The sequence below is a fragment of the Bos indicus x Bos taurus genome, chromosome 6 (assembly GCF_003369695.1).
Source record: "Bos indicus x Bos taurus breed Angus x Brahman F1 hybrid chromosome 6, Bos_hybrid_MaternalHap_v2.0, whole genome shotgun sequence".
Classification (NCBI taxonomy): Eukaryota; Metazoa; Chordata; class Mammalia; order Artiodactyla; family Bovidae; genus Bos; species Bos indicus x Bos taurus.
The window spans coordinates 55,872,569-55,900,345 of NC_040081.1; the positions used below are offsets into that span (position 1 = coordinate 55,872,569).

At 37.1% G+C, this 27,777-nt stretch overlaps 1 protein-coding gene across 2 annotated transcripts in view; it reads left to right on the plus strand.

Annotated features, from left to right (window-relative positions):
• The window catches only part of DTHD1 (death domain containing 1), an 89,517-nt gene that overhangs the window by 20,906 nt on the left and 40,834 nt on the right, over nt 1-27,777 (plus strand). Inside the window, exons 6-8 of one of the 2 annotated variants that reach the window (XM_027544237.1) lie at nt 9,102-9,266; nt 10,650-10,939; nt 20,348-20,592. In XM_027544237.1, coding sequence (XP_027400038.1) covers nt 9,102-9,266; nt 10,650-10,939; nt 20,348-20,592 — 700 coding nt within the window. The remainder of the gene's footprint in view (nt 1-9,101; nt 9,267-10,649; nt 10,940-20,347; nt 20,593-27,777) is intronic. The other variant, XM_027544236.1, reaches the window with a different exon arrangement.

The window sequence follows — 27,777 nt, forward strand, 5'->3', positions numbered from 1 at the left end:
CTTTATAATAAGTTGATCCCTGATAGGTAAGCCATATCATATTATTCTTATCCAGATATTTTTTGGTTTGTTTTCCTTGAAATTTTTCCACTCATATAAAATAGAATTTGTTAAGGTCCACAAAAACAAACTGTTGGGGTTTTGCTGGTAATTGCCTCTGACATATGGGTCAGTTTGGAGAAAGATGACATCTTTAGTATATTGTATCTTTAAATCTATTACCTGTAATATATGCTTCAATTTGTGTTGTTTTCCAATGTCTTTCAATGAAGCATTGCCAAAAAGTCTCCACACATATACTATATACATTTTATTAGGCTTATTCCTAAATACTATATAGCTTTGGTATGTGGATTGGAAAGTCAAGTAAGAATTTAATTTTCCAAATCAAAAATAAAATATCACTCAGACTGGCCAACATAATACAGTAAGTCTCCTTATGTGCAAGTTGTGAACTTTCAAAGATGTGAACATGTGTCTGCATGCCCAACCATGTAAGTTAGTTCACATGTCTGGCATACATCATCATGTGTATACATTCTCTACAAGTGGCTGTGATTTTGTGTACTTTATTGTTCTATGGAGTATTCAGTAGAACAGTATCTTTATTTCAAGTCCAGGATGTATGGAAAAAAGAGTAAAAGCAGTGGTGATACAGTTGGTACTGCTAAGAAGTGCCAAGAGATACCGATGGAAACAAAAGTGAAAATAATTGAGAGAGTGGAGCGAGGCGAAAAGATGACAGACATCTCTTGTTCTTATAACATGAATTGTTCTGGTATGATTCTAAAGAAAAAAGACTTGTGAAGATTATAGAACGTGTGAAGTCTGCTGTGCTGATGATGTCAATGATGTCGGCAATACTATTTAAGAAGCATGGAAAAGTGATAGAGGAAATGGAGACACCTCTCAGTGTGTGAATGCATGCATGCTAAATTGCTTCAGTCGTGTCTGACTCTTTGTGACCCTACAGACTGTAGCCCGCCTGGCTCCTCTGTCCTTGCAGTTCTCCAGGCAAGAATACTGGAGTGGGTTGTCATGCCCTAACCCAGGGGATCTTCCTGACCCAGGGATCAAACCAATGTTTCTTATGTCTCCTGCATCAGCAGGTGAGTTCTTTACCACTAGCACCACCTGGATCAGCATCAAGTCCCACTTAGCTTAATGCTGCCTGGGAGTTTCCTGAAATACTTTGAGAAATTATTGATGAAAGCAAGTATTTACTTAGTATTCCCTGGTAGCTCAGATGGTAAAGAATCTGCCTGCAATTCAGGAGACCTGGGTTCAATCCCTGAGTTAGGAAGATCCCCTGGAGAAGGAAATGGCAACCCGCTCCAATATTTTTGTCTGGAGAATCCCATGAACAGAGAAGCCTGGTAGGCTATAGTCCATAAAGCTGCAAAGATTCAGACACAACTGAGCAGCTAATGCTTTCATTTACCTAAGGAGGTTTTTAATATGGATGTGACAGCGAATGTGCAACAGAGAAAGAACAAAGAGAAACCAAAGGAAAAAGGAGTAACTGAAAAACCAAAGAGATTCATGACACAGGAAATGGCAAGGAGATTTTCTTTATTTGAGGAGGTACTGTTTATTCTTGAGGGACAGGACCCAGATGTAGAATGTTACATGAAGGTTGAAGCAGCCATTGCAGAATGCAATCCAAAGCTACCCTGTCATCTATGACAAGAAAAAAAAAGAGCTACTACCCAGACATCACTGGATTTTTTTTTTCCAAGAGGGTAGATAGAATTTAATCCAGCAAGAAACCAGAACCTGTGCCATCAATGTCAGGCATGAGTGAAATTGCAGCTTGGCCCCCATCTCCTATTGCTGATGATCCTTCAGCTCTACCATCTCTCACTTCTTCTCATTCCTCTAGTCAGTAACTTGTTTTGCTTCTTTACTAGATGTCAACCCCTGTGTGCAAGCTATTGTAATATACTACAGTACTTTTCAAGGTACTTCATGATTAAAAATGATTCCTTTATTTTTTGTGTTTGTTTTTTATGTATTATTTGTGTGAAAAATATATTAAACCTATTACAGCACAGTACTATATAGCTAATCATGTTAGTTGGGTACCTAGGCTAACTTTGTTGGACTTATGAACAAAGTGGACTTATAAACTCTCTCTTAGAACAGAACTCATTCATATATAAGGGACTCACTGTATTAAGGAAGATCAACATTGGAGGACTGACCCTCCCTGACTTCAAGGTGAACTATAAAGCTACAGTGATCAAGACAGTGTGGTAGTGACCACTTAAGAATTGACACATAGACCAATAGAACAGAATACAGAACCCAGAAAATACAACCAACTGATCTTTGACGAAGGGAAAAAGGCAATACAATGGAGCCAAGTCAGTCTCTTCAACAAATGGAGTTGGAACAAGTGAACATTCACATGCAAAAAGAGTGAGTCTAGACACAAATATTATACCCTTTACAAAAGTTAATCCAAAATAGTAGCATGTAAACATAAATATGAAACACAACAGCATACAAAACTCCTAGAAGATAACATAGGTGAAAATCTAAATGATCTTGTGTAAAGCGATGACTTTTTCGATAAAACATCAAAGGTATAGTCTGTGAAAAAAATAATTGATATTGTTGGACCTCATAAAGTTAGAAACTTCTACACTGGGCAAAAAATGCCAAGTGTGTAAGAAGATGAGCCACAAACTGGGAGAAAATATTTGCAAAAGGTACATCTGATAAAGGACTGTTATCCAAAATTTGTAAATAAGTCCTAAAACCCAACAATAAGAAAACAAAGACCTGATTCAAAAATAGGCCAAAAACTTTGATACCTCACCAAAGACAATGTACAGTTGCCAAATAAGAATTTAAAAAGATGATCTATATCATATAAGTGAGACTCACTTATAACACTTATAACATATAAGTGTTAACATAACACTCTAACATACGTAGATATCACTACATATCTATTAGAATGACCCAAATCTGGGACATTAACAACTTCAAATGCTGGTGAAGATGGGGCAAAACAGGAATTCTCATTCGTTGCTGGTGGGAATGCAAAATGGTACACTTTAGAAGATAGTTTGTTGATTTCTTACAGAACTAAATATAATCCCACCATATGATCCAGCAATAGCACTCCTTGGTATTTCCCCCAAAGGAGTTAAAAATGTATACACACAGGTGTTATAGCAGCTTTATTCTTATCTGTCAAAACTTGGTAGCAAGCAAGATGTTCTTCAGCAGGTGAATGAATAAATAACACCCACACAATAGAATATTATTCAGCACCAAAAATAAATGAGCTAACAAGCCACAGAAAGACATGGAGCCACCTTAAATGCGTACTGCTAAGTGAAAGAAGCCAATCTGAAAAGGCTACCTACTGTTTGATACATACTATACAGCATTTTGGAAACGGCAAAACCATGAAGACAGTAAAATATCATAGTTATAGGAGTTTGGCATTGGAGACAAATGAACGGCACAGTACAAAGACTTTTTAGGTTGGTAAAAACCTAAATCACTCTGTACAATACTATAATGATGGATATGTGTCAATACGTATTTGTCCAAATCCACTGAAGTGTTAGTCACTCAGTCATGTCCTATTCTTTCAATCTCATGGACTGTAGCCCTCCAGGCTCATCTGTCCATGAAATTCTCCAGGCAAAAATAATGGAGTGGGTTGCCATTTCCATTTCTAGGGTTTCTGTAGGGGAAACTAGAATTGGATGCCTCCTCTAAGGAAGATTCCTGGGCATGTTCATTGTCAGAACATTCCTCTCCTTTGAAACACTTAGGGCTTCCCTGATAGCTTACCTGGTTAAGAATCTGCCTGCAATTCAGGAGACCCTGGTTCAATTTCTCAGTTGGGAAGGTCTGCTGGAGAAGGGATAGGCTATCCAGTATTTCTGGGCTTCCTTGGTGGCTCAGCTGGTAAAGAACCCGCCTGTGATGTGGGAGACATTGGTTCAATCCCTGGGTTGGGAAGATCTGCTGGAGAAGGGAAAGGCTACTCACTCCAGTATTCTGGCCTGGAGATTTCCATGGACTGTATAGTGCATGGGGTCACAAAGAGTTGGACAGACTGAATGACTTTCACTTTCACTTTCTAACTGCCAGATTGTTTAATTGTTAGCCATTCAGTGCAACACAAAGAGTGAACTCTAATGAAATTAAGGACTTTGGGTGGCTATGCTATGCCAATGCAAGTTCATCAATTATAGTAAACATACCACTCTGGTGGGGAATGGGGAATGGGGATAAATGGAAGAAGTTATGCATTTGTGGGAGTAGGTGATATATGGGAAATCTCTGCACCTTCCTCTCCTTTTTACTATGAATCTAAAACTGCACTAAAAATATAGTTTAATAAACAAGAAAAGAAATTATCCTTGAAAAGTCCCCTGTATCGTCTATTTGCAAAGACAAAATATTGAGGTACTTTGGAACAGATCTTTTTATCTTGGAGAAAAATCTTTAATTGTGTGGCACTAAGGCATATGTCTGGGAATTATGTTATCAGTACACTGTAAGACTTGAAAAAAGCAGCCTAGGGCGGATATGTGCTGGTTTGTGTATCCTTCTACTTTATTTTTAGATAATTATACCAGAAATTCTAGAAATTGTCTTTTCCATCCATGTGGAGCTCATAGAAGTTTTCATGTTCTTCAGTGTTCAGTATAATTGAATATTTGACCTCAAACGGCCCAAACATAATTCCCTCAATGCCTGAAATTTTGGACATGGAAAGAGTCTTGAACTCAAGAAATAGCAAAGTCAGCTGTTCTTGAATAAACAAGTTGATTTAATAAAGGTTGATTATGTTTTATGGAACTATTAGTATATCAAAATCTCATCTTTTGTGGAGTCTGATCAAGAGCTATTCACTGCCAGGTAATACTACTTGTCAAAGTTTGCTGATGGTATCATAAAATAAAGAGTTTAATTGCAGAGTTGTTAAGAACGTCTGGAATAAATAAGGATGTCATCAAATTATTTAATTTCAATACAAGTTGTGTCTATTATCATATTAAAGACTAAATTTTAAGTGATAGATGTACTAACTAACCTAATTATGGCACTACTTGTCAATATATACAAGTATCAAATCATCACATTGCACATGTCAAACTCACATAAAGTTATATGTATATTGTATCTCAATGGAAAAAAATAGTCTAAATTTGATCTTCATATCATTAAGGACTTTTTTTACTTTAAGTGATAGAAAAACAAACTCAACAGGGAATCCTTTAGTTCATGTTAATTACAAATCTAGGGATACTTTTATTTTAATATTTCACTTGAGCCATAAAGAATAATATTAAAATATTATTTTTAAGTATTTCTGCTTTTTCTGCCTTTCTCTGTGCCAGTTTCATTCTTTGACATATTCCTCATGCTGGAGATATTTCTACATCTTCAAAACTCCAAGTTCAGTAGAAAAGAAGAATCTTCCTTTCGCCATGACTATACGTAAAAGCCCTGGGTCTTATTCTTACTCCAAATCTGTCACAAACCCATCACTAAATAGATCACTGAAACCAAAAGGAAGACGTGCTATACAAGGCAGGCTTGCCTAGTTTATGACATGATAACAAAAACCTGATTCATCAAAGCCAGGCTGCCTCTTGGTCATCTCTCTCCCAGACTTAAGTTGAAGGGCAGTCATTGTTTTGTTGCTGTCATGGTAGCAGAAAAAAGAGCCTTGGATACACTTAAACTAGCAGTTAAATACTTAGCCTGAAAATGACAAAATGACATTTCTCAATATTCATTAACCAGAACTGGTCACATAGCCCCACTCAACCACAGGGGACAAGGAAGTACATTTCTATCATGTGCTCAGAATGTGCAGAAATCGGGCATTTTGGCAGACAGCACTGATGAATGCCACATGTACTATATGGCTCAAATCAAACACCCACCCAGACCTGGGAGTGGGGTCAGCCCCACCACAGTGGATAACATGTAGATTTTCACAGAAAACTTAGGCTATTAGCAGGGAAAAAGTAGTTTTTTATTAGAAAAAATATTACACATAATGAAGTCAATGTATAGTAAATGACCAAAATTCTGGATTCAGTATGAGTAGATCTTCCTGTGTTAATAGATCATTAACTTCCAAGTGTTAAAAATTTACCATATTTGTGGTTATAAGCCAAAAGCTGAAAACTTATATTTTCCCCTATCCTCTTGCTTTTAATCTGGGTTGATCAACATAGTCTAAATTTTTAAGGGTAGACATTTTAAACATAGTTCAATTCCTCATTCCGGTTCATAAGATAGCTCAACCTGTGAAACTAAAGTGGTTTTAAACACATAACTAATTCTATTCACAAGTGAAGATGGGAGATTCACGTTTACATATTCATTCTTTTTGTTTGTTTTGTTTTCTTCTTTCTTTTCTTTTTGTTTTAACTTTTTTGGCCTCATAGTATGGCATGTGGGATCTTAGTTCCCCGAGCAGGGATCAAACCCACATCCCTTGTCATGGAAGTGAGGAGTCTTAACCACTAGACCTACAGGGAAGTCCTTGTCTTAATTCTTTTAATTTTTTAAAATGTAGTTTCATTTATTTATTTCTGGCTGTGCTGGGTCTTTGTTGCTGGGTAGGCTGTTTATCCGGTTGTGGGTAGCTGGAGCTACTCTGTAGTTGTGGTGTGCAGGCGTCTCTCGTGGAGCACAGGCTCTAGGGCATACGTGCTTCAGCAGGTAGGTTCAGTATTTGCGGCTCCTGGGCTCTAGAGTACAGGCTCAATAATTGCGGCACTCGGACTTAGTTGCTCCACTGTACGTAGTATCTTCCTGGATCAGGGGAACGAGCCCGTATCTCCTGCATTGGCAGGTAGTTTCTTTACCACTGAGCCATCAGGGAAGCCCCCTGTCTTCATTGTTAAGTCCTTAGCTAGAGTTGTTCTATCCTCTTATGGGATGTAGCATCATTAGATAGGGTTTTGTTTTTCTTTTTCCAGAAAGATATTCAGTATCAAGGAATTTTCTTTCATTAATTGTGAGGAACCGGTATCTATTTCAATGAATTTAAGAAAAGAAGAACTTACTGTAAGGCTTCAATACTTAAATCTCTGCTTTCTCCATCTCTAAGCCTACATTACTTGATCTTGTTTTTTTGTTTATTGTTTTTCCTTTTCTCTCTTCACATCTGCTCTGGCATTTCTTTCTTTCTTTCTTTTTTTTGTTTTCAATGTACTGGAATTTTTCCTTTTCCTTTTTTTTTAAAATTTTTATTTTATTTTTAAACTTTACATAATTGTATTAGTTTTGCCAAATATCAAAATGAATCTGCCACAGGTATACATGTGTTCCCCACCCTGAACTCAAAATGGATTAAAGATCTAAATGTAAGACCAGAAACTATAAAACTCCTAGAGGAGAACATAGGCAAAACACTCTCTGACATACATCACAGCAGGATCCTCTATGACCCATTTCCCAGAATATTGGAAATAAAAGCAAAAATAAACAAATGGGACCTAATTAAACTTAAAAGCTTCTGCACAACAAAGGAAACTATTAGCAAGGTGAAAAGGCAGCCTTCAGAATGGGAGAAAATAATAGCAAATGAAGCAACTGACAAACAACTAATCTCAAAAATATACAAGCAACTCCTACAGCTCAACTCCAGAAAAATAAATGACCCAATCAAAAAATGGGCCAAAGAACTAAATAGACATTTCTCCAAAGAAGACATACAGAGGGCTAACAAACACATGAAAAGATGCTCAACATCACTCATTATCAGAGAAATGCAAATCAAAACCACTATGAGGTACCATTTCACGCCAGTCAGAATGGCTGCGATCCAGAAGTCTACAAATAATAAATGCTGGAGAGGGTGTGGAGAAAAGGGAACCCTCTTACACTGTTGGTGGGAATGCAAACTAGTACAGCCACTATGGAGAACAGTATGGAGATTCCTTAAAAAACTGGAAATAGAACTGCCTTATAATCCAGCAATCCCACTGCTGGATTACACACTGAGGAAACCAGAAGGGAAAGAGACATGTGTACCCCAATGTTCATCGCAGCACTGTTTATAATAGCCAGGACGTGGAAGCAACCTAGATGCCCATCAGCAGATGAATGGATAAGAAAGCAGTGGTACATATACACAATGGAGTATTACTCAGCCATTAAAAAGAAAACATTTGAATCAGTTCTAATGAGGTGGATGAAACTGGCATTTCTTTCTTAATAATCTCTCTGCTTACTCATTTTCATAGCCCAGGGCACTACAACCAAAGGGCAGCAAGTTATAATACAATATCTGGGCCTCTTTATCAGTTAAATTTCAAAGACAGGAATCAAATTGGTTAGGTGTTGGAAATTGATCCACTGTTAGCGAAATCAGCTCTGGTTGGGGGAAAGTATCACGTAATACATACAACTGCCTCTTTTAAGGCTTTAAGGTGGGGCAGGTTAGCAAGAAGGAGAACTGTACAAGAAAGCTAATTGGCCATGCCTACTGTAGGAATTAGGATGAGAATATCAATACCATTTACGCTTATACAATTTTATGTGCTTTACAAACTGTAACTCATTTAATACTACAAGGTTGATAGTATCATTACACTCATATTGCAGATGAGAAGACTGAGATATAGGGAGGTCAAGGCAGAGCCATCCAGAATTTGGAAGTAGGTAGCATTGCTCCAGAATTTATGGTGCTATATCATGAGTCTTGGCTATCCTAAAATATTGGTTTACATCAGTGAGTTTACTGTCTTGGGATATTCCCTTAACTCTTTGACCGGGAGCAAAATGCTTCTCATTCTCCAAGGCTCATCTTGAATATTAGCATTGCCACTTTGCAAGCTCTCCTTCTGCTGTTAAACCGTCTCATACATTCCCTTCATTACTACACAGATCACCTTGTCCTGTGATTAACACTGTGAGCTTCTACTGAGCAAGGGCAAAATATTTCTTACCTTTGTGTTCTTGATGCATGGTATAATGACTGGCACACAACATATACTTAAAGAACTGTTATTGGATAGTTCACTTAATGAAAGAATGAATGAATTAAATATGATTTATGCTACACAAACCTTACAAATTTCTCTCCTGCTACTGCAATATAGGACAAAAAGCACTTCCATAAGAAAACCCAGAAACAATGCTTGCGAATCTTTGAAATTATTGGGATTCAGAAGCCGGGAGAGTGGTTGGTTTGTGCTTGATGATGTCGTGGTGAGATCTGTGCAGAGTGGCCTGATATCATTTGAATTGTGTGAACATCTAGAGAGGTAATACAATAGTAAACAATAAATGTTGATGATATTCTATTCTGATGGCTTGTAATTGATGTTTATAGAAGTAGAATCATAGGATTCGATTTTTTTTATTTCTCAGATAGAAATATGAATAGTCCTTTAGGGTGTGTTTAAAATGCAAACTAGATCTGACATGAATACACTATCTGTAATTTCATTCATGATAGTTTAATAAGTGCTGTTGGAAACCAGTCTTAACTTAGATTTATTTTTACAGCTTTCTTCTAACTCCAAAATAGTTCTAAAATAGTGCCTTCATTTCTGAAATTCCATGGAGATAGTAATTAACTGTTCTTATTATGCTCATCTCCTACGTATGTATTAACTGAATTTGTTATTTCTGTGTCCTCATTTTGCTTTCTCATTTCCATGTTTTCTAGACAGCTCATTACTCTAAGGGTTTCAGACATTTAAAGGTTCATGAGAAGCAGACACTCATAAAGAGAGGGCCATTACATGTCCAAAGACAACCTTTATCTTACAAAGGAAGAGTTACATCTACAATTGTTGTGGGTCAGTTTCCCTAGAAAGAGTCTAAAATGAGAATGCAGGTGATAGATTGAGAGAAGGCTTCCAGCGGACTCCTGTTGAGGAATGAGAAAAACAGATAGGGGCAAGGGAAGAAATGGGAGAAACTATGGCTTAAGTTGAGGTTTGACCTCAGCCTGACACCTCAGGAGAGCCCTGATGTGAGTACCAAGGAGACTGGCTTCACACTCTTTCATCAGTTAGTCTTTGTGGATGTGGGGCTGTGCTGGGGGAGGGGGCTCTTTAATGACCTCACACTGATTTGATTACCTCTGTTAAGAACATACCTCCAAGAAAGCCACATTCTGAGGTATTGGGGATTTGGCCTCCAATACAGAAGTTGGGTGGAGGTGACACAATTCAAATCATTCGGGGTACATTGTAACAACCCTTATCACAGTGATGAGATGAATATTTCTATCCCCACTGAATATGATGTATATTTTTATCCTATTGATATTAGGATATTGTTGATAATAAATGGATTATCTTGATTCTCTCTCTCTTTTTGAAGGAGTACTCTGGTAATGCTAGGTAAAATGTAATTTAAAATATGCTGCCATAGGTAGAGCTAACCTGATGATTTCTTTGTTTATGGGCATCTGTTTTAGATTTAGCTTGATTTAAGCTGGTTTCCTGACTGCCAAGAGTTTCATTCAAGTCATTCATTCAAATTCATTCCATTAATGGATTTAATCAGTCTTTAGAATGCTTGATTTTTAAAGGAGGTTTGGTTTATCATGGCCTTTCGGAGGTGTGATTAGTTATTTGTGATATTTTTGAGACCGGTTGTTTTCCCTCAGGTCACTCCTCTTTACCTCTCTGCAGGTTTATCGTGCTTCACTCTTCTTCCAGTGTGGACAACGGCCATTTGGTTTCCTTTGTGAAGTCTTTGGAGGAAGCCATGTTCAGCACCACTGCCTGTGTTATACTTTATTACCAGAAAGACAACCCACATAGAATTGTTATTTTAGTGGTGCCTTCTAAAGATTTATACCAGGTGCTTGGGAACTTGCGCTCAGAAGCTTCTAGTGGTCCTCCAGAACCATCTCGCCATTTCCAAGTGAAAGAAGGAGAACTGCTTCTTTTACGATTTACTGGAAATATATTTGCTTCAAGTAAGTATCATGAAATTGTTTTGTATATACTGTGGGCTATCAGCCACGTGCTTCAGATGGAGTTCCCTAAAGGTGCTTCAAAAGAGTCTTCAAAGGACTGAGGGAAGGCTTTGGAAAAGTAGGAAAAGGACAAGGACTTATTTATGTCTTTCTTTCCAGTCTGTTTCTTCTCTTTTTTAGGGCATGCATGTTCCCTTATGGGCCTACTCTAAGTGACACTCTTCTGGAAATAGTCTTCTCTCCATAACTGCTCTAGCTGAGACTATGCTAGGATCATCTTTCCAACACCAATGTAGTTGCTTTCTAAATATTCCTTTGCTTCTACTATTAGCCATGTGAAACAAAATGTATTTCCATACAGTAACAGCAGTGATCTTTTAAAATTATAAATCATACTTTATTACTCCCCCCAGTTAAAACTTTGTAATTACCTCCTATTCTACTTCAAACAATATCAAAACTCTTTATGTTGTTCTGCAAAGAATCTGATCTAGGGTCAGTGTACTCCCAAGAGATGTATGGATAGAAATATGTTTCAGTATAATTGCCTTATTTATAATTCCATTTCTTTTATTTTGTATACCTAAAAGTCTACACTGAGAAGGAGTCAGTAAGTTTCACCACACTCAAAAAGGGTTCAAAAGTTGCTATGAACCTCAAATCCAGATGACATACCCCTGCTTACCTCTTATCTTTACATTTATCTAGTGATCTTTTATTTCTATTACAAATCTTACCACAACTTGAAATTATTTTTTTGTTCTTATACTTTTCATTCCTATACTTAAGTTCTTGACTAGAATGTAGATTCCATGAGGGCAGTGACTGTGTCTTTCTTGCTATGCATCCCTGAGACCAGAGTAGTTCCTGGCACTTCAAGGGCTTTCAATAAATACATAGTAAATGAATGAATATATGATGCCAAGGAAAACAAGGTGAATGACTATGAGAAGTGACAGGAGAGGTGGGAGAAGTAAGGAAATGACTGAGGTAGAAAAGCTAAAAAGAGATTTAAAAAATAGTAAGCAAAAAGAACAGAGAGAAAACAGCTGTGTGAGAGAAGGGAAGAAAAGATCTTTGGGGGTGCTGCCATCACAGGCATTTATTTTTATGAAAAAGACTACTTTCTCTTTCTAACTCCCTTCCTTGAGGTAGAATAAGATCTAACAGTGTGCATGTAAAGGAGGAGGTGTGGGGGGAAATTCAGAAATGGGTTTTGTGGGGATTTCTGGCTCATTATAGACTTGACTTAAAGTAATATTCTCTATTTATAAATTAATATAGATCCCATTGATTTTTTAATGGTTTCTGTTTTCTAATTTTGAAAATTACTCCAAGCTCCACTGGCTCTTTGCTCTTTGTTGTTTCCAAAATGATGTGGCTTAAAGCTTCAGCTGACCGTTTTTGGTTTCTCAGAAATAAGTGAGATTCAAAGTGTCCCAATTTGAAGTATCTTTTCCACTGTCACAGACATTGCCTCAGCCATCTGAGCCAGCTGTCAGGACCTAGGGAGTAAGTGACACAATATCAGAAAAAGGGGAAGGGAAAGGAGAGGAGGAAAGGAAGGAAGGGTGAAAGACATCCCTCCTACTTGGCTTCCAGAGAAGAAACCACCCTGGGACAATCTCTCTAAGATACAGTCAAAACCTGGAAGTGTCTCACCCAAACTAATGATGCAGAAGACTTCCTGTAATACTTGGGACAGCAGCTGTGTTTACTTCCTGCCCTAAACAGGAGAGTTACTGTGATTCTCATAGGCAGGGGTGAAGTGTACTGTCATCTATAAGGGGGAGTGAAGAGCATACACTAAAATAAAAGTGCCTGGAGACAGCCAGTGTGTTCACAGTTCCTCAATATAGGAATGAAATACTCCTCTTCAGTCAGGGAAAATGCACCAGGCAGAATGCCAGGATCCTTCCTGCTTCGCCTTTTTTAGAGATGTATATTCAGACATGGAGCTTCACTGGATTTTCTCCATCCATCTTTCTAGTGTATAACATATAAGCCCCCAGTACAATCTAAGAGGAGCAAGACCCTCAGCAAAAAACTGAAACCTCTGTTTGATTCCCTTTGTTGTATGGCAGAAAGTAACACAACATCTTAAATAAACTATGCTCCAATAAAAAAAAACAAAAAAACAAAACAGAATTTTTACCTCATCCTTTCATCAGGGCCTGTGGTAGCCTCTGTGAATCTCAAATACAAACAGCCAGAGGTTGTCTGCCTGGGGGTCCATCTCTTGACCTATCCCCACGGGCTTCTGCAGTTGTCTCCTACTATATTTTCATATCTCGTTATAATGATCATGTTCAGAGAAGCCTTTCCTGTCTTTCCTGATTATATCAGTTTGTATTTTACTTTTTCAGATTTCTATGTAACTCTCATTGGAAATGGTCATAGATTTCATCTTCTATTTATTTTTTAATTGCTTGATCAACATCAGTGTCTGTGACTACAGTCCCAAGAGAGGACTGTCTCTTTAATTAGGGAGGACTATTCAATTCCCAGCACCTAGAATGGTACCTAAAAGCTATACGAAGTATTTGTTCAAAGAATGAAGATAAAACCTTGGGGATAAACTCAACATTATAGTATTGTGTGATTAAAAGTATTTAAAACTTTAATAAATTTAGATGGCTTCTCTCTGAGAAATATCAAAATCTCTAAATTCATTACATAGTTGGACATTCAGTCATGTCTGATTCCATGGACTTTGTGACCCCATGGACTATATAGTCTATGGAATTCTCTGGTCCAGAATACTGGAATGAGCGGTCATAACCTTCTCCAGGGGATCTTCCCAACCCAGGGATCGAACCCAGGTCTCCTGCATCACAGGTGGATTCTTTACCATCTGAGCCACCAGGGAAGTCCAAGAATACTGGAGTGGGATCTTCCCAGCGTATACTTCCCAGGAATCAAACTGGGGTCTCCTGCTTTGCAAGCAGATTCTTTACCAACTGAGCTATCAGCTGGAGCGATCAGGGAAGTCCGGGCTACCAAGGAAGCCCTCTAAATTCATTACATGGAATATAATGATTCTTTTGATTGAGGATCTCGCTACATGGAGATTATTTCTACTTCTAAGAGAAAATTAGACATATTTCCCCTTTACACTGGCCTTTGGCATTCCTCTGGACACTGCTAGAATCTGCTGTCTTTCTCTAGGTTATACATGTTGATATAGCACTTAAGCTTTCTAGTGTATCACATCTGAGCCTCCAGTGCTCATAAAATTCATAAAATGCTGGGAAAGGGGCAGAGAGAATTGTACATAATGATGCCTTAGCACAACTCACTCATAACACTAAGTAATGCCCTAAAGAGGTTTGTGTGTGTCCAAGTTTCCCCAAATACCCTTTGGCCTAGAGAAGTAGTTTTCCCAGACACAAGTGTTAGAGTGTTAAAATGGCCATCCTTTTATTCATTTAACAAAGATTCCTTTCCTTTATTATATTGTATTTTACTGCAGAGAGACATAGAAGAAGCAAATAAGTAAATAAAATGTACAGCTTAATGAGATGGAAGCTTCCTTAAAGAAGAATAAAGCAGGGAAGGGACATAGAAAGTCTCAGAGAGAGTGGCAGATTTGTAATTTTAAATAGACTCATCTGAGAAGATCTTTTTGAGAAAGTACCATTTCAGCAGAGACTCAAAGATGAGAGAGCAAGCCACGATCCTATCCCAGGAGAGTCTGTCCCAGGCAGAGCAAGAAGGCTGGGATGGCTGGATGAGAGGGAGGGAGAGGAGACTTGGAGGAGATGAAATGGATACTGTTCCTGCCTTGAAGGGCATTTTAAGGACTTTTCCTTTTATTCTAAGTGAAATGGGGAGCCCTGAAGGATTTTCAACAAGGTTGTCACACAATCTGGGTCAGATTATATCTGTGTTGAAATTAGATGATGTAAGGCAAGTTAGCAGCAGGGAAATCAATGAATAAGCCATTGCAATGAACCAAGCAAAGAATACTGGAGGTTTAGAGGCAAACATATTGGAAATCATGTCTGGCATTTTTGCCATAGACATCTTTGCTGTGAGCATTTTTACTGAATAACTTATTGACCATAACGCAATTTTGCCATAAAAGATACAGTGACAAAAAATAAAAAAGGGAAATTTAAAAGCAAATTTTAAAAGCTAGTGGAGGTGATGGAATTCCAACTGAGCTATTTCTAATCCTAAAAGACAATGCTGTTAAAGTGCTGCACATAATATATCAGAAAATTTGGAAAACTCAGCAGTAGCCACAGGACTGGAAAAGGTCAGTTTTCATTCCAATCCCAAAGAAGGGCAATGCCAAAAAATGTTCAAATGACCATACAATGGTCCTCATTTCACATGCTAACAAGGTAAATCTCAAAATCTTTTAAGCTAGACTTCAGTACTACGTGAACCAAGAACTTCCAGATGAACAAACTGGATTTAGAAAAGGCAGAAGAACCAGAGATCAAATTGCCAATATGTGTTGGATCATAGAAAAAGCAAGAAATTCCAGAAAAAAATATGCTTCATGGACTATGCTAAAGCCTTTGATTGTGTGGATCACAACAAATTGTGGAAGATTCTCAACCAGACCACCTTGCTTGCCTCCTGAGAAACCTGTATGCAGATCAAGAAGCAAAAGTTAGAACTGGACATGAAACAATGGACTGGTTCCAAATTGGGAAAGGAGTACATCAAGGCTGTATATTGTCACCCTGCTTATTTAACTTATATGCAGAGTACATCATGTGAAATGCTAGGCTGGATGAATCACAAGAAGGAATCAAGATTGCTGGGAGAAATATCAACAACCTCATACAAGCAGATGATACTACTCTAAAGGCAGAAAACAAAGAGGAACTAAAGAGCTTCTTGATGAAAGTGAAAGAGGAGAGTGAAAAAGCTGGCTTAAAACTCAACATTCAAAAAACAAAGATCATGGAATCCAGTCCCATCACTTCATGGCAAATAGAATAAAGTGGAGACAGTGACAGACTTTTTTTCTTGGGCTCCAAAATCACTACAGATAGTGACTGCAGTCATGAAGTTAAAAGACACTTTCTCCTTGGAAGGAAAGCTATGACAAACCTAGTAAGCAAGTTAAAAAGCAGAGACATCAATTTGCTGACAAAAGTTCCGAAGTCAAAGCTATGGTTTTTCTACTACTCATGTATGGATGTGAGAGTTGGATCATAAAGAAGGCTGAGTGCCAAAAAATTGATGCTTCCAATCTGTGGCGCTGGAGATGACTCTTGAAGTTCCCTTGTACAGCAAGGAGATCAAACCAGTTGATCCTAAGGAAATCAATTCTGAATATTCATTGGAAGGACTGATGCTAAAGCTGAAGATCACATGTGGCCACCTGATGTGAAGGGCCGACTTGTTGGAAAAGACCCTGATCCTGGGAAAGACTGAGGGCAGGAGAAGAGGGCGACAGAGGATGAGACGGTTGGATGGCATCATTGACACAATGGACTTGGGTTTGAGCAAATTCTGGGAGATAGTGAAGGACAGGGAAACCTGGCATGCTGCAGTCCATTGGGTTGCAAAGAGTCGGATGTGATTTAGTGATTGAACAACAACAAAACCACCTAATGAATCATGAGAAATGAATAACAAAATTATAAAGACTTTATTGTGAAATATAAAATATTTAAATACAATTAAAATGTGTGTAGTTTCATGCCAATGCTGCACAGATAACTGATTTATTTTGTGACTTGTACCTAAGCACTTGTCTCTAAGTATCTGTTCATTTTTTTATATATATTTTTACTTGTTTATTTATTTAGCATTGTTTTTATTTTTTTATTCACTAAAATGTCATCCATCACTGAGAGAGGTATCAGTTTCCAAATACTGGGATGCATATTTGTAACTGAGCTTTGTGGAGCACTGCAAAAATACTGTCTGTCCTTCGTATATTGTCACATGTCCATTGATACATGTTCCAAAGTTCTATGGGAAAAGTGAAAGTGAAAGTCACTCAGTCACATTTGACTCTTTGCCACTCCATGCATTATACAGTCCATGGAATTCTCTAGGCCAGAATACTGGAGTGGGTAGCCTTTCCCTTCTCCAGGGGATCTTCCCAACCCAGGCCTCCCACATTTCAGGCAGATTCTTTACCAGATAAGCCACAAGGGAATATGTGTTCAACTCTGGGTCTCTCAGGCCCATGGTCTCAGCCTCTTTCTACCCCAATGTAGTGTTTCAAAGAAACAAAAAACAAAAAACAAAAAAAACAATTCATGGGGTAAATCATTGTCATCTGTCATGATTTTTTGGTTGTATATGTCAAATGAACCTATTAACCAGGTATTTTATCTCTTACAGCAAAATTGTCTTGTGGCCTGATCACTAAATCTGTGATATTACACATGCTGTGCTGTATATAGTCACTCAGTCGTGTCCTACCCTTCATGACCCCTTAGACTGTAGCCCATCAAACCCTGGGACTGAACCCAGGTCTTCTGCATTGCAGGTGGATTCTTTACCGTCTGAGCCACCAGGGAAGCCCAAGAATACTGGAGTGGGTAGCCTATCCCTTCTCCAGGGGAACTTCCTGACCCAGGAATTGAACCAGGCTCTCCTTCATTGCAGGTGGATACTTTACCAGCTGCTCTACTAGGGAAGCCCTATGGCCTGAGAGTTATATGGCAAAAAAGTTTGTGGAAAAAGGCTCTGAGAAAGAGCCTATAACTATTTGCTATAGCCTATTTGTCTATAGCAAATATGCTTACAGTGAAAGTACCTATAACTAGAAGAGATGTGTTAGGACAGAGAAATATCCCAAGCCAGTGGTTTTCATGAGAGTCTTCTGGTTCTCCGCGTCCCTAGCCTGTTACTTCCTCATCTTACCTTTATAAGCAAAAGCACGTATTACTACCTTTGTACTTCCTATGTTTTCAGTGAAAAATACTCCAAAACCCAATATTGAGAAAATATATTGCTATAAGAAATATCTAGTAACACAAAATATAAATAAATCCTGTTCTTATTTCTATGATAAATTTTTACTGTATAGTTACTACCCTACTATTCCTACTAGGAACTGTATACATAATATGCACAAAGAGAAAGGTTCTCAAAATGTCAACTCATGATTGCTTTTATAATTTTGGTATGTAATGAATGACTTTTGGTTTTACTTCTCTAAATATGACAGAGTGGGAGAAAAAAAATAAAACAGTGCAATTTTCTGTGCTACTCATCCTCTTTTGGTTCTGTTATTTTTTTTAAAACTGTGACAAAGGGTCTTCCAAATATAGTGCAGTATATCTTAGTGACAGTGAAATTCCACCTTTAAAAAGCTACATAATGTTTTCTATATAGAACAATAAGGTAATGTTATTTATTACTAGTAAATGCTCAATAATTTTATCCTTATTTCATATGTAAATGTGATTCTTAGAGATTTACATTTTAGATCTTTAGCTTTTTTTAATTAACTGGCAATAAAAGGTCGATAAGTTCCTCAATCTTTATACAATGTATGTATGTAAATTATTCCTTATGAGTAATTGTGTACCTGGCAGGGAGCACCATTCATGAGATGGAAATAGAAATTTAGTAAATTATATTCTACTGGGACAAAAGTCGCAACGTTTTTCTTGCTAGTACTCTAGAGGGATGGAAGTAGGAGTTTGTTAGGTTGCCCCCCCGCCGTGATCCAGAAACTCTAATTTATTATTTTCAAGATGGCATTTCAGTTTCAGTGACTCCAAATAATTTTCTGCCCTCCTACCCCATTTTTTTTTTTAACCAGAGTGATTCTTTTAAGACAAATCAGTCTAGTCATGCTTATCTTAGAATGTCTTAGGAATCTGTTTTGTTCAATGAACCAGGTTGCCCCTAAAACACAGACTTGTGCAAAGGAACATACTGCTATACCTTCCATAACCTGGAGTTATTCTAATTCTAGATTTAACTGTGCTTTAGAAAGCCACCAAAATGACCTCTAGCAGTCACAACAATTAGAAAAGTATTGATGTCATCTGCATCTCTCAAAGAACTCTTATGTCATTGGGAAGATTGGAAGTTTCCAGTCAGAGAGATACAGAGGTAGACTGAGATAGAGATAGGTAGATAGAGAAAGAGAGATCTTGGAGTAGTCAACTTTCAGGCCTCTCAGAGCAGCAGGAAGTTGCTGCTGATATAAAAGCTTCATATTGACATTTTTTTAAGAAATTCCAGTGGGTTGTTTTTGTCATAAACACAAATTCAAAACAATGTAAGAATCCCATCTGTTTTTTCTCATTTGTTGTCTTGCTCTTGTTTACTGAGCTCTTATTATGTGCCACATCCTTTCCTAATCATTCTATCCATACATTATCTCATTTCATTCCCAGAACAATCCTAGAAGGTAAGTTTTATTTTTCTTGTTTTAAAGATAAGGAAGTGAAGGCTCTAAGAAGTTCAGATGTGAAAGAGCTGGATAAATATTGCCATGTAAATAAATACTAGAAGCTGAACTTGGATCTAGATCTTTATGTCAGAAACATATTATAACTACGACTTTATAGCTTACTTTTAAATTTGTAAAGGGTAATGCACACCTGCCTTAGGGAATGTGACTGTGTCTGTTTTACTATTCCAATGAGAAGGTGAAATAGCCTGATAGTCATGGTAAAACCCCTATGAGTGAAATGTTATGTTCACTAAAGTTCCATTATTTTCAGTGGATCGTTGAGAAGACTTTTACATAGCCTTGTGTGGGGGGATTCACTAGGTTTTAATAGAAATTTCAGTAACTATTAAATCTAGAAACTATTACAGTTGGAAGTTCTAGAACAGCACTGTATTTCTGCCATGGTGAATATGTTTTATATATGTACTCTCCAATAAGGTAGCTACAGACAGATGTGGCTATTGAACATTTGAAATGTGGCTACAATGCCTAAGGAATTGAATTTTTAATCTTAGTTTCAACTTTAATTTTAAAAGCTACATGTTGCTACCATATAGGAGAATATATTTCTAGAATGTCCATGGTGAGGTCATGATAGTGTGCAATATGAAATGGATAGTTAAGTGAAAGGAAAAAATGTCATTGTTAAGAAGTGAAAACAATTTTCTAAGTAGAGAAACAGCTAAATATTTCCAATGGTTTCTTGTAGTATAATGTAACAGAAAGTGAAAATCAGATCAATGATGATTCCCACAAATGCATAAAAAAAGAAAAGAACCAAGGATATGAGATCTAGAAGAAGCGGCCAGAGAGAACGTAGTTCAAGTATAGATGAGAATTCTTTTAGCAATTTACACAATCTCAGTCTAGTGCTGCTTTGCTAGGTTATGTTTTGATAAGAAGTATTTACACACAACAGATAAATTTAAAAAATGAATGATTATTTGAATTTTTAAAAATTAAGTTAGATCTGTGGTATGTATTAACAGTAACAAATACATTTTGCTTTTATTTAGGCAATGGGAAGGATTATGGGAAAGACTACAAGCTTATTTTTCATTTACAAAGGACACCTAGACTGGAACTCCAAATCAAAGAAGTGGATGAATTTGGAAACTATAGCTGCCCTCATTATAAGGGTGCCATTGTAGTTTATAAAGTACCTAAAGAAAAGATAGTCAACAACTTGGATGAATCTCTTATATTTAATGAAAACAATTATCAGTTGCCACTTTGCAAATTAGCATTGAGATTACCAAAGGTGAGTAATTTTGCCTCCCTAATTACTATATTTTGTTAATTTCCTGTAATTCTCTACAAATTCAATATTGCAGATATATGGATACTTATGGTTAAAAGGAAAGCTAGGAATAATGGTGACAAGGAAGGAGTGAGTAGCCCCAATTTAAGAGTAATAGAATACATATCAGGATATAAAGTTCTTTCATATCATCATTATTCTAGGAACAATTCAAGTTGGTTTGATCCTGACAGGATGTTGTTAATGACTATTGAAAAATGTCATTCATTTCTATAACTGCATCTGATTAACTAGAAAAATCAATTATAAAAACATTGAAAATATTTGGAACACAACACTTTGAAAAATTGTGTGGTGAGCAGAAAAATTGTTTTGAAATACATTCAGGATAAACAAATCCTGCACATTTAAGACTTAATTACTCTTTCATTTCTGATTTTACTTGAGTTCTTTTTTTCTTCGTTAGTCTAGTTAAAGTTTTTTCAATTTTGTTTATCTTTTCAAAGAACTAACTCTTAGTTTCACTGATCTATTTTACTGTCTTTTCAGACTCTATTTCATCTATTTCCACTCTGAAAAAAGGAAAAGTATTAATCACTCAGTTGTGTCCAACTCTGTGGGATCCCATGGACTGGAGCCTGCCAGGCTCTTCTGTCCATGGAATTCTCCAGGCAAGAGTACTGGAGTGGGTAACCATTCCCTTCTCCAGGGGATTGTACCAACCCAAGAACTGAACCCAGGTCTCCTGCCTTGCAGGCAGATTATTTACCATCTGAGCCACCAGGGAAGCCCCTATCTCCATTCTAATCTTTCTTATTTCATCTCTTCTGTTAACTTCAGGCCTTTTTGCTCTTCTTTTTCTAGTTTTTTTTTAGGTACAAAACTAGATTGTTTATTTGTGATTTTTCTTGTTTCTGAAGTAAGCCTGTTTTATTATCATGAACATTCTTCTTAGAACTGTTTTGGCATAGATTTTTGTGTTTACATTTCTGTTTTCATTCGCCTATGTATTTTGTGCTTGTGTCTTTGAATTTCTAGTTGGTTACTGGTTATTCAGTAGCATATTGTTCAATCTCCACAAATTTGGTGGTTTTCTGTTTTTTCTTATGGTTGATTTTTAATTTCATGACATTGTTGTTTGGAGAAGATGCTTGACAGGATTTTGGTTTCCTTAAATTTATGGAGACTTGTTTTGTGACTTAAGTGTGTGGAAATGGCCCATGTACACTTGAGAAAACTGTGTATTCTGCTGCTTTAGATGGAATGTTTCTTTTTTCTTTCTCTGTATATGTATATCTAATCTATTAGGTTCATTTGGTTTGATGTGTTGTTTAAAATTGATGTTTGATTATTATTTTTCTGTATGGATGATGTCGGAGAAGGCAATGGCACCCCACTCCAGTACTTTTGCCTGGAAAATCCCATGAACGGAGGAGCCTGGTAGGCTGCAATCCATGGGGTCACTAGAGTCGGACACGACTGAGTGACTTCACTTTCACTTTTCACTTTCATGCACTGGAGAAGGAAATGGCAACCCACTCCAGTGTTCTTGCCTGGAGAATCCCAGGGATAGGGAAGCCTGGTGGGCTGCCATCTATGGGATCGCACAGAGTCGGACACGACTGAAGCGACTTAGCAGCAGCAGCAGCAGCATGGATGATGTATCCATTGATGTAAGTGTAATATTAAAGCGGGACTTCCCTGGTAGTCCAGTGGCTAAGACTCCAAGCTCCCAAGTATTGCTGTCAGTTTCTCCCTTCAGGTCAGCCCTAATATTTGCTTTCTTTATTATAGTGCTCCCCTACTGGGTGCATATATATTTATAAATGTAACATCTAAAGAATAAATTATAATTGAGACCATAAAAATAAAAAATATCATAAGAAACTACTATAAACAATTATAGACCAGCAAACTAGGCAACCTACAAGAAGTGGATAAATTCCTAGAAACAAACTATCTTTTAAGACTTAGTCATGGATAAATATACTGAATAGAAGATACTTAATCATGAAGAAAATCTGAATAGATTGATTTCTTATAAGGATATTGAAATGGTGATAAAAAAAATCTCTTAACAAACTATAGTCTAGGATCAGAAAGCATTGGGGGTGAATTCTCCCCAAAATTTAAAAAAATATTTAATACTATCCTTCAAACTCTTCCAAAATGTTGAAAAGGAGGGAATGTTCCTAAACTCAATTCATGAAATCAACATTACCCTGATACCAAAATCAAATAGGATACCACCAAAAAAGAGAAAAGTACAGGCTAGTATCCTTAATAAATGTAGATGTAAAAATCCTCATCAAAATATTAGCACACTGAATCCAACAATAGACTCATACAGCAGGATCAAGTGGGATTTATCCCAGGAATGCAAGAATAGTTCAATATTTGAAAATCAATCAATGTGTTATACTACATTTCAAAATAAATGATAAGAATCATATGATCATCTCAATAGAAGCAGAAAAAGAATTTGACAGAATTCAACATCCATTTATGAAAAAATATCAACAAAATAGGTATAGAGAAAAGGTACCTCAACATAATAAATGCAATACATGACAAATCGACAGTAAACACCACACTAAATGGTGAAAAACTGAAAGTATTTACACTAAGATCAGGAATAAGACTTTTACCTAAGAAGATATGCAGATGGTTGATATGCATATGAAAAGATGTTCAAGATCACTAGTTATCAGGGAAATGAGATTCAACACTGCAAAGAGATATACCTCAAATTTCTCATATAGAATGATTATTGTCAAAAAGACAAGAAATAACAAATGTTAAAGAGGATGTGGAAAAAAGGGAACATTTATACACTTTGGGGATGGTGGGAATGTAAATTGAAGGAAATCTAAATTGGTCCAGCCACTGTGAAAATCAGCATAAAGATACTTCAAAAATTAAGAAAAAGCTACTATATGATTCAGCTATTCCACTTCTGGGTATTTATTCAAAGTATACAAAAATATTAATTTGAAAAGATATATGTACCCTATCCTCATTTCAGTATTATTTACAATAGCTAAGATATGGATACAACCTAACTGTCCATCAACAGATGAATGGAAAAGGAAGATCTGGTATATATATACAATGGAATACTACTCAGGGATTAAAAGAATGAAATATTCCATGTGTAATGACATGGCCTGACTTTACGGTACTTAGTTATATTATTGACTAAGCAATATAAGTTAGACAAAAGAAAGACAAATACCATATGATTTTACTCATATGTGGAGTCTAAAAAACAACAGAAAATGATTAAACAAACCAAAATAAAAATAAATTCATAGATACAGATAACAGATCGGTGATTACCAGTCAGAGGGGAGGGGGTTTTAGGAATGAGCAAATGGTTGAAGAATGTCAATTGTATGGTGATGATTGATAACTAGATTTTTGGTTTTGTGCACTTTGCAGCATATACAAACATGAAATGGTAATACACACCTGAATCATAAATAATGTAACATAGCAATTTTACTTCAATTAAAAAAAAGAGTCAATTACTTTTGTCTAAAATTCTTCTTTGTATTGGGAAAGTAGGGTTGAATTGTTCCCCTCAACTTGTGAAGCAAAAAGTCAATGATGTTATTGCTATACATACTATTTCTTTTAGTGATCCAGGACTTGTACTTAACTATATTCTAATGAGAAGTGAAAAATGTTTCACTCCAGAGGAAGAACAAATTTTTTATCCTTTAAAGAAAGTTGAGTAGTTTTCCTACTTTTATGGTTTTTATATTTTTACTTGTGTTATGAATAGCAGAAACATGTTTTCTATGGGAAAAGATTTTGTATTTACTTTAAATATATTACTAAAGTAAGTCATTTGATAAATATTAATTGAAATTCTGAAATGGAAAATGTGCTAAGTTAGGCATTATGATAAATACTGAGTTATATAGGATAATACAAGCCTTAAAACTGCATTGTCCTGAATGGTAGCTACTATCCACATCTTTCCATGGAACACTTGAAATATGGCTAGTCCAAACTGCTGCTGCTGCCGCCAAGTCACTTCAGTCGTATCCAACTCTGTGAGACCCCATGGACTGCAGCCTACCAGGCTTCTCCGTCCATGGGATTCTCCAGGCAAGAACACTGGAGTGGGTTGCCATTTCCTTCTCCAAACTGAGATGTACCATAAATGTCAAATACACACTGGACTTCAAAGACCTAGTACAAAAATAGAAAATATTTCATTAATTTGTTTATAATGATTTCATTGTAAATGATAACCTTTTGGATATGGAGTTTAAAATGTATTACTAAAACTCATCTCACCTGATTAAAAAAAATTTAACTAGAATATTTTAAAGTATATTTCTATAGGATATCATTGCTCTAAATTATTTACAATCTAGCAGAGTAGCAAAACATGAACAAAATTACCTTGTAAGATTGTGAATGATTAGATTAATGGTATAAACAGTGTACTAATAGTTATTCAGAGGAGGGAAATTGTTTTTCTGAGAGTTAAACTCGAGAAAAATTTCAAGATGGTTATGGCAATTTATCTGAGCTTTATAAGTATGTAGAAATTTGGCCACTGGAAATGAAGAAAACGTATGTTAGGCTGAGGAAATGGAATAAATTTGACTGGGGATTGTAGGCATAGTTTAGCAGGAATTCAGAATTCATATAATAAGCATTATAATAATTTATAAAGTACCAAAGATCTTTCAAGTGTTTTCCCTTCATTGCATCATTAAATTCTCATAAAAATCACACGAGGCATTATCATTTTATAGGAAACTTAGGCACAGAAATTTTAGGCAAGTTGTCCATGGACCAAAAACTAATAAGTGTCAGAATTGGGATTCTGACCCAGAAAATCTGCTTCACACATGGGCAATCACAGAGCACTATTGCCTCTTGAGCAGGTAACACAAGAATTTTTATTCAAGGATGCAAGATGGATTTTAGGACACTCAGGTTCTCCCTGCAAGTTGTAAGACAATTTCATGTATAACATGCTTTAGTGTAGAGGTGACAGGACATGGATTCTGGTCATTGGCACTGAAAATAGCCATTTGCATGGGCCCAGAGACATTAACTCTACTTGCTGGTTTCAGAGAGACTTCCTGAGGTTCTTAAGAGCCATGAGTAAGGTAGCTGACTGTAGCAAAACCACTGATACAGAAAATGACATTTTAAGAAAGGTATAGCATCTTCCCTGGTGGCTCAGAGGTTAAAGCATCTGCCTCCAATGTGGGAGGCCTGGGTTTGATCCCTGGGTCAGGAAGATCCCCTAGAGAAGGAAATGGTAACCCACTCCAGTATTCTGGAGAATCTCATGGACGGAGAAGCCTGGTAGGCTATAGTCCACGGGGTCGCAAAGAGTCGGACACGACTGAGCGACTTCACTTACGTACTTATAGCTAGAGAGGTGTATATTCACTATCCATTGTTCATTTTCATTTCCACTTAGGGTCCATGCCTTTGCTTCTCCCTGTGTTTGGGGGTCTCTTCCCTCCGATAGTCACATCAGTTCAGTTCAGTTCAGTCATTCAGTTGTGTCTGACTCTTTGAGAACCCATGGACTGCAGCACATCAGCCTTCCCTGTCCATCACCAACTCCCGGAGCTTACTCAAACTCATGTCCATCCCATTCTCCTCCCACCTTCAATCTTTCCTAGCATCAGGATATTTTCCAATGAGTCAGTTATTTGCATCAGGTGGCCAAATTATTGGAGGTTCAGCTTTAGCATCAGTCCTTCCAATGAATATTCAGAATTGATTTCCTTTAGGATTGACTGGTTGGATATCCTTGCAGTCCAGGGAACTCTCAAGAGTCTTCTCTAACACCACACTTCAAAAGAATCAATTCTTCAGTGCTGAGCTTTCTTTATAGTCTAACTCTCACACCCAAACATGACTACTGGAAAAACCATAGCTTTAATGAGATAGACACTGGTTGGCAAAGTAGTGTCTCAGCTTTTTGATATGCTGTCAAGGTTGGTCATAGCTTTTCTTCCAAGGAGCAAGTGTCTTTTAATTTCATGGCTGATTTCACCTTCTGCAGTGATTTTGGAGCCCCCCAAAATAACGTCTCTCACTGTTTCCATTGTCTCCCCATCTGTTTGCCATGAAGTAATGGGACCAGACGCCATGATCTTAGTTTTCTGAATGTTGAATTTTAAGCCAGCTTTTCACTCTCCTCTTTCACTTTCATCAGTTCAGTTCAGTCGTTCAGTCGTGTCCGACTCCTTGCGACCCCATGAATCACAGCACGCCAGGCCTCCCTGTCCATCACCAGCTCCCGAAGTTGACTCAAACTCACGTCCATCAAGTTGGTGATGCCATCCAGCCATCTCATCCTCTGTCGTCCCCTTTTCCTCCTGCCCCCAATCCCTCCCAGCATCAGAGTCTTTTCCAATGAGTCAACTCTTCGCATGAGGTGGCCAAAGTACTGGAGTTTCAGCTTTAGCATCATTCCTTCCAAAGAACACCCAGGGCTGATCTCCTTTAGAATGGACTGGTTGGATCTCCTTGCAGTCCAAGGGACTCTCAAGAGTCTTCTCCAACACCACAGTTCAAAAGCATCAATTCTTTGTTGCTCAGCTTTCTTCACAGTCCAACTCGCACATCAAGAGGCTCTTTAGTTCTTCTTCACTTTCTACCATAAGTGTGGTGTCATCTGTATATCCAAGGTTACTGATATTTCTCCTGGCAAACTTGATTCCAGTTTGTGCTTCATCCAGCCTGGTATTTCTCATGATGTAGTCTGCATATAAGTTAAATAAGCAGGGTGAATATATGCAGCCTTGATGTACTCCTTTCTTGATTTGGAGCCAGTCTGTTGTTTCATCTAAGGTTTTAACTGTTGCTTCCTGACCTGCATACAGATTTCTCAGGAGGCAGGTAAGGTAGACTGGTATAGCTGATTCTTCTTATTTAGGTCTTAGCTCAGACATCACCTCCTTATCTATATTCCTCCATCTCCTTATCTCAAGGTGCTCTTTAATTAGTGAACCTTTTAAAACTTACTTCATAACACTTATCATTAATTGAAATTATTATATTTATTTATTATTATATTTATTTATTTCTACTTGCAATTGCTTCTTGAGAGAGCAAGGTCCATGTTCTTGCTCTAGCATTAGTGATTAGAAAAATGCCTCTCACACTGTAGGCACTCTAAATATTTGTGACTGGTTG